This window comes from Solanum tuberosum, unplaced genomic scaffold (assembly GCF_000226075.1).
Source record: "Solanum tuberosum cultivar DM 1-3 516 R44 unplaced genomic scaffold, SolTub_3.0 scf00020, whole genome shotgun sequence".
Lineage (NCBI taxonomy): Eukaryota > Viridiplantae > Streptophyta > Magnoliopsida > Solanales > Solanaceae > Solanum > Solanum tuberosum.
The window spans coordinates 492336-500867 of NW_006238946.1; the positions used below are offsets into that span (position 1 = coordinate 492336).

General features: G+C 32.4%; 1 protein-coding gene across 1 annotated transcript; it reads left to right on the forward strand.

Annotated features, from left to right (window-relative positions):
• Positions 1-318: 318 nt before the first annotated feature.
• LOC107059094 (uncharacterized) lies at positions 319-1068 on the forward strand. The gene has a single exon (XM_015305513.1). The coding sequence runs from the start codon at positions 319-321 to the stop codon at positions 1066-1068; it is 750 nt and encodes a 249-aa protein (XP_015160999.1).
• Positions 1069-8532: the final 7464 nt, after the last annotated feature.

The following is an 8532-nucleotide window of genomic DNA, read 5'->3' on the forward strand; positions in this document are numbered from 1 at the left end:
CAAACACAACAGAAGATTTTTCTTTTTTCAATTATTCGCCGTCTGATTAAAACATACTAAATAGCTTTTGCAAAATCGTATTGTTTATTCCACGTAACAATATTAATACTCTATAAAATGGCAGGACCTATTCATTTAAAACGCTTCTATTGCTTCCAATAAATCTAAATTCCTCACTCCTTTACTCTTCTCTCAGTAAATAATAGTAAGTAATAAGCAAAACCGTCACTACATATCTACTCAAATTCCCTTTAGATTTTTCTGTGAAAAACCAACTTTTTCAATCGATCAGCATAGCTTGTTTTCATTGCTCTACAAATGGATGCTTTCGATTTCGGTACTGAAAAAATGGAAAACAGAGTAATTCTGATATTCCACAGTTTCAAAAGCGTTGCCAAGCTTTTTCGAATTGTTGAGCTTTGCGTTGGAGTTTTTGTGCTCTTATGGAGTTCTACTCGGTTACCTTTTGTCGTCAAAATATCCGGCGAGTATTTCCGGCAACTTATCTCCATAATACTTAGCCCTCTCTTCATTTTCCTTATTAGCAACGTCATCGTTCTCACTCTCTTCTTCAAATCTGGCCGATTCAACGGCGATTCATCAACGATCTCAAATAACACCGAAACTGAACTCTACGATTCATTCATCGAAAAGGAAGAATGCTCCGGGAATTTCACCGCCGGAAACTCCTCTTCCGCACCGGCACGTGAACAAACTGTCTACCAAGACAAACAGACTATACTTGAAGTGAATGCTCAGACGATTTCGGAATCAGACGGTTCCGAAGAACCAGAGACGGAAACTGAAAAGGATTTTTATTCTCAAATTCCACGGAGAACTAAATCGGCGAAGTTTGAAAGGGGAAGTAACAAGGAAATATACGGTAAGCTTCGTAGATCGGAGACAGAGATGTACCGGAAAATCGATAATTCCGTTGATCCATCGGAAACAGTTTATCCAGTGGATGAATTAAGCAATGAGGAGTTTCAGAAAGCCATTGAGGATTTCATTGCTAGGCAAATCAAATTTCATCAGGAAGAGAAGTTGGCTATTGTTCTTCATAGCTAAACTTAATAAAGTGTATTTCTTACTCAATATTTACTGTATTGCCCATTAAAAGATAAAAAAAATAGATAACATAAAATTAGGGGTTAATGTACAGATCAGTTAATGAATAATAGGAAGGAGGCGTAAATCTGATGTGGAAAATAGGGGGAGAGCTCGTAGTTAATCTGAGCCGTTGATCTTTGCAGCGGATAAGAAGATTCAGTAATTCCGTGAATGCGTTGCGCTCGCTGTTTTACAAGAGTGAGCTATGATTGTTAGGCTCAGAAAGTTAATAGTGTGGTTTGGTTTTCTATCTTTGTATTAAAATTAATTAATCAAGATGGAAAAAGGGAAGGAATGTATTCTAAAATTCCCACTTAATGTTATTCTTCTTCTACTATATTTTAATTTTTTTCTTTTCAGGTAATATTCCTCAAGAAAAAAATAATAGGAACTATTTTAATGTAAACCTATGTGTAATAAACAATCGTGAGTCTTATGTTCGATACCAGAAAAGATACTTGAACATACTTGATCTAAAAAGATAAACTAATTAACTAACCATGCAAGTTTAGTGAAGTTGCAGATTTGTAAAAGATAAATAAAAATGTCCCTTTTCACTCTTTATTCTTTAGCTTATGCATATCGATAAATATGAGATGGTCATTATAAATATATAAAAACTTGAAAAATTGAGCAAATACAAATGATGTTCCTTTGCTTCGACGAGATGGGTTGATCAAGTGGCAAGCATTCTACACCTCCTATTTTAAGATTGTGATTCTTAAACAAGTTATGCATGGATATTTTGTATTGCTGAATAGACCACCCACGCTACATAGATTAGGCATATAAACGAATTTGAGTCACTAAAAGAGCAAAAAATAGTAACTTATGAATAGGGGTATATAATGTCTCTTAATCTCTTGATTAATTAATTCTAGCACCATATATAAGTTGCTATAACGCCTCTATGGAACAGGTATTAACATGAAATAATAATATCATGAGACCAAGAAGTGAATGGTCATTCACGTGAAAAGTTGGGCATGCCAAAATATTTGGAGAGGCACAATGCAGGTTGATCTCTCTTCAAACTGGTCTGAATAATTATTAGTATTACTATTACCTGCTATTTAGGATAAATAAGGGATTAATGAAAAGATTTTGACTAGAAATGATGTGGGTTCATTTTGGAACTTTGAAAAGACTAATTATGGATCATATATGAAACAAAAAGCCCAGACACTAAATCATAGGCAAGGGACTTAACCATCATTAGGTTAGCAAATATTGTACTACTAATTAGGAGTCCCTTTTCACCGCCATCATTAATATCCATTCCCCCCAAAAAAACAATGATGAAGGTCTAGTAATATATGACATACAATTTACAATTTCGTGTGAAATTGAGTTATAGATCTTTTCTTTTAAAAAATAAGAACAATTGGTGAAATTAATATGTTTTAAGAAGAAAGATTGAAATATCAAACTCATACCTAGTTGATTCTAATCCGATTCTCTCCTATTCATTTTACTTGTCAATTTTTCTTTTACACTCTCTTTCGACAAAAATTCTAAATAAAAAGTATTTCGATTAGTTTACTTTTATTTATTTATTTATTTATAATTATGTCTTGCTCTTGCTATATTAATTAATCTCTTCCACATTAGTCTGAGTAACAATAAAATATAAAGAATCCAATCTCCATTCTTTTTTGTTTTAATTAAATGACAAGTATTCTGAAATAACTATTTTTAATAAATATGACAAGTAAAAAAAAGAAAAAGAGTTATTTTTACCCTATAAAGATTCATCATTGCTAAATTAGTTTCACAAATAATTTTTTATTTTTGCAATCATTTAGGTAATCAAATTTGGCTACTAATACCGAATTTTCAGCCCATAGACTACTCCCACTTTAAGATGGCTGTGCTTTGAACTTTTTGGTAAAGAGAATTTCCAAAGTATTAATTAAAATTAAAAAATAAAAAGAAATAAAGGAAATGAAGAAGAAGAAGGTTTTAGATTATTCTAGTGTGAAAAAAGGTACAAAGCAGTATTTAGTGATCCACGCGTTAATATAATCTTTTTCACTTTAATTATCTCCGTAATCTCTGTTCCAAAAGAGCCACTTTTACACTTTTTTTTTGTGCAATTAGTGATTAAAGAATCTTTAATTACCGACACATTTGGATTTCTTCTGCTCAAACTTTGTTATAAAAAATGGGAATTAAATCTCTGTTTTTCCTAATTGTTTTGGGAGACAACATGATTACAATTTCCACCAAAAATTGCATGTGTGGAATTTCTTTTGTAGTAGTTATAAGATGGATATCTCGTTGGTTAACTGAAAGAGTGAGATATATATATATATATATATATATATATACACTTTATTAATATTTGTTAATTGCAAATGGGTAATATAATGATACTGTCTTTGTGGTCGTATGCCAAACACATTAAAGTCCTATTCTTTCAAGTTTGCCTATTTTTCTCTTTTCATTCTTTTTAAATCCATGTGCTTTGGAGGGAAAAGAGAAAGTATACATACTTATATCTATGTTCTTTAATTTGTAGGGAAAATATGATGTGTATATATATATTGATGGCCAAAAAGGTGCAAAGAGATATTGCCACTAGCTGTTTTTTTAACTTGAAGATTGAGTTGTCTATCCAATTGTGATCTTTAGAAATTGAAGTAAAGTTTGAATATACATTTACTTGATTTTTTTTTAGAAGTTTTGTGAAAAAAAGTTTTAAAGATCTGGTTTTGAAAACTTGAAAATATTTGAATATTGAAGTATAAATATGAAAGGTGTAAATCTTTCTAGACTTTTTAGGAATTAGGAGATGCATGTGTTTCGGGACTTTGGGTATTCTTTGGTAAATCTTAATATACCTGTAAAATTTTAAATTTTAAATATTATTTGTATAGTCGATTTGACTCAAGATTTTCAGTTATTTTTTAACTTAAAAGTAGGGGTGTTCATGGGTCGATTTGGATCGGTTATTGGTCAAAACCAAAACCAAACAAATATAGTGTATATTTATCGGTTTGGTTGTTGTCGGTTTTGGTTCGGTTTGGTTTGGTTATTCGGTTATTAACCATAGACAAAAATAAAAGAAATAATTCATTCAAAACATGAAAAAAGTGACAACAAACCATTTAAAATGAAAATAGTTAGAATGACTGACATTACATAACTTTCAATCATTGAATTTACTCTGACTAAGGCTTCAAAATTCATTATTTTGGCTTAGAAGAAAGAGAAAGTGATATTTTCAATCTTATAAAGAATTGTCATAGACACACTCATATACATAAAACCAATAAGATAAATATCCTCACCTTGGGCATTTTTTCCTTCACAAGTAAATTATAAATTAATTTTGATGAAAACACATATAAGATCTTTAAAATTGTTTATAAAAATAATATATTATGTATGTATATTAATAATATATATGTATATAATTTGTCGATTCGGTTATTTCTTTGGGTTTTTTCGAACAAAACCATAACCAACCCATATACTATCGATTTTTAAAAATCTAAAACCGAACCACACCTAACCCAAATAAAAATCGGTTTGGTTCAGTTTTTCGATTTGGATCGGTTTTTATCCAAACCGTGAACACCCTACTTAAAAGTATGAATGTTAATTAAGGATTTGGCTCCTTTCCAAGTTCCTATTTAGAATAGTGACACATGGCATATGTTAAATTGAATGGCTAAGATTTAATTTCCAAAGTAAATTTCTAACCATGATTTAATTAATAAATATATTATATATTTAATTTTAAAAATTACTATAACCCCACAATCTTAGCAACCTATTATCTTGTTCATAAATTTAGGGGAAAAAGAGTTTTCTTCCTATATTTTTTTTTACTCAGGATGTTACTCTTTTTTTTTTTTTTTAAGTTATCTTTTTATTGCATTTTTTCCTTGAATTTTTCTTTTTAACCATTAGCTATTGAAGTTTATTATTTTTCCTAATTTATTTCCCTGTTTTTTTCTATAATCGGTAACATCTTCTTCTTTAAAAAAAAAAGAATGTATAAGCTTAAAAGTTTTTCTTCTTATTGAGTTATCGATTTAAGTTATTTTCTTAACGGCTGAATCGATAATTTAGTAGTAATTTATTTAATTACAATTCTACCTTTAGTTGACTAGTTAGCTTAGGCTTCAGTTCATTTCTCAATTCTGATTTCTCATAGAGAAAGTTTCAAACAAAGATTACGATAAAAAGATTATTTAAAAGAAGATTAAAAAAAGATTCTACCAAAAAAATTTTGGAAGAAAACTTTTTTTCCTATATTTATGGACAAGATAATATGTTGCTAAGATTGTGAGATTATAATAATTTTTAGTAGTAAATATATATTGTATGTATTAGTTAAATCATGGTTAGAGGTTTACTTTGGGAAATTAAATCTTAGCCATTTATTTTAACTTATGTTATGTGTTACTAATCCAAATAGGAACTTGGGGAAAATAGAGAGAAGAGAAATGAAGAGAAGCCGGATCCTGATACATTCATACTTTTTGATTTAATAAATCCATCGAGTAACTAATTTCTCAGATGCCTATTCGCAGTTCGCACCATCTGGTCAAATCTATATAAGATCAATACTTTTTCACTTTTCTACCTTCTCGATACTACATAACAATTTCTTTTAACCTACCTTTTGGGAATTTCTACTTTTGAAAATATTCTTACAGGATTCTGTTAATTTTTTTGTTAGAGGACAGTCTATTTAAAAAACCCGATTCTAACCTCATAAAAATAATCTTTCTGGATAATTTTCACATGAGTGGACACACAGTGTGAATTGAAGTTATATGCATTAACATGTTAAATTATAATATTAATGTGATATAGCGTGTTAATTACTATTGTTATAAATTAATGTTCAACATAAGTAGTCCAAGTGAATAATTTTATTCTATTTTTGTTAGTAAGTAAAACTTGAGTTCCTACATGAAAGTAATAAATATATTTTTAATATTTAGATCCGATCAGTTTGCATTTGGTTGGGTTCATAATATGTGGGCTGACTTCTTTAATCCTGAAACCTAACAATTTATCATGATCGTGGTACTTCACAATAAACCAAAGACCACCAATTATAACCCACAAAATAATACAGTAGCTACTAAAAAAATTCTAAGTAGTATTTCAAAATAAACACTCTGTACTTTTCTTGGGCCACTTATTTGGGCTTTAGCCTGTGTTGACAATTGGGCTGCAGGGGAGCCCAGCAGGCTATTTTTGAAAAATTCGGTTATCAGATTAACCGAAAAGTTCTGCTACTGCTGTTATGTTGAATGATACTACTTGTCCTACCATTAAAATACTACTACCCAGATTTCACTTCATTTTCGTTGGGTAATTTTGGAACTGGAACTTGCAAAATTCCATAGATAGCTAGCCCATGCGCTACGGAATTGGCCTCATGATAGATGTGGTGTATGGTAATGGGAGGATGATCCATTGTCGCGACTGTGGATAATAGAGCAGCTAATTAATACCAATGAATTTCGATTCTAAGTACAATTAACAACGGATAGAGATTCTTAGTGAAAGCCAATTTCAATTCCTTATATATGAACCCCTGATATAACTAGCGACTATGTGAACTACGTACCCTAATAACTTGGCCTTGTAACTATAGGACCTGTGTGTATCAAATGCCTACTACTATCATAAATGATTAATATTGTGATCACAAAACCTTAAAAGATATAATTGGTTCATGGAGAAATTCACTATAAGTCCTCTAATATTGTTAATCTTAATTAGTATTTTTTTTAACACATTATATTAAACTTCGTAGTTTAAGATCTACAATAATTTTAGATTACCCAATCTTTTAAACATACTATTGACAATTACAACTGCACAACAAATTAATTATTTTGCTAAGCCGTAGTTAGTTAGTTTGTTACTACTCATCAGCTACTTAGTCATAGTGTAGTTTGTTATGTGGCAGTTAGTTAGTTAGGATATTTTCACATCTTTTGATTCTTCTAGAATAGTCCAATTCACGTGTATATAATGCTACATTGATCAATGAAATAGTGCTAGTTTTCCTTCTCTTCAAACACAGAGTCCTTAGCTTTCTTCTCATCAAATGCTATAAATTGCTTCCCTGTTTTGACTCGATTGAGTATTCTCCATTGTTGTATGTTTCGATATAGTATCAGAGCCAACAAGGCTGAATTTGCTTCGTTCTTTTCTTCTTCAACTTTCTAGATTTGGTGATTTCTAGGTTCAATTGAAGATCTCGTCATGGGTGATGTTGATGTCCTCTCATGACGACAACTTCTGCTGGAATTGATACAAGCAATCCTCTCTATGTCCATCCTTCAGACAGTCCAGGTATGCCGCTTGTTCCAGTTCAATTTGATGGAACTGGATACAGATCCTAGAGAAGAGGTGTTCTACGAGCTTTGTCTGTGAAAAACAAGTCTGGTTTCATTGATGGGAGCTGTGTAAGGCCAGCTGAAACTTCCTCTCAATTTCGTCAATGACAGAGGTGTGACGATATGGTGACGTCGTGGATACTAAATTCACTGATCAAGGAGATCTCGGCCAGTGTGGAATATGTCAACAATTCTACCGAGCTTTGAAAGGAGTTGGAGGATAGATATGATCAAACCAATGGTGCAAAATTGTATCAAATTCAGAAGGAGATCGACGACTTAACACAGGGTGTTCTAGACATCACTGTTTACTACACAAGGATGAAGAAATTGTGGGAAGAATTGAGTACTTTGAATGCAAAAAATGTATGCAATTGTATATGTATTTGTGGTGCCAAGGATAACATGCACAAATTTGAACAGAATAGGCGATTCATACAGTTCCTCATGAGGTTAAATGAGGTATACTGTAACACCCCGTATTCGAAACAGACCAAAAATGCAGAATTTGAGAAGTTTCAGGTGCAACCTACGGTTGCCATCCACGGACCGTAGGTCAGACCACGGCTCGTGCTGGTGGTCCGTGGTTCAACACTGAAACCCCTTCCAGACCCAGCTCAGAAAATCGGCTAAGTCTCGAATCACGGACAGACCCACGGTCCGTAGATCAGACCACGGTCCGTGGTCTGTGTCCGTGGATCGAGACTTCCCTTACCCAGCCTCTGACACAAACTACGGTCGACCAGCACGGACCGTCATTCGATCCACGGTCCGTAGGTCTGACCGTAGATGAGGGTTAGCAGCTAGTTAGCTGAAAATTATTGATGGGTCAACTTAAGATGGTCATAACTTTTAGCACAAGAGGAATTGTGTGTCCTATCACCTATGATATGATAGATAATTGAATTATCTTTCCAACGCCACCGAGTTTTCTTAATTCCGACCTCCGAGTAAAAAGTTATGCTCGTTTTAGTGAAGCCATGTCGGGCAGACTCGACCTACGGACCCAATCGACGGACCGTCGATTGATTGACGGACCGTCAGTCCA

Bases quoted from the DNA above. Each gene is read 5' to 3' on its own strand.
- LOC107059094 (XM_015305513.1), top strand. From the start codon at position 319: ATGGATGCTTTCGATTTCGGTACTGAAAAAATGGAAAACAGAGTAATT.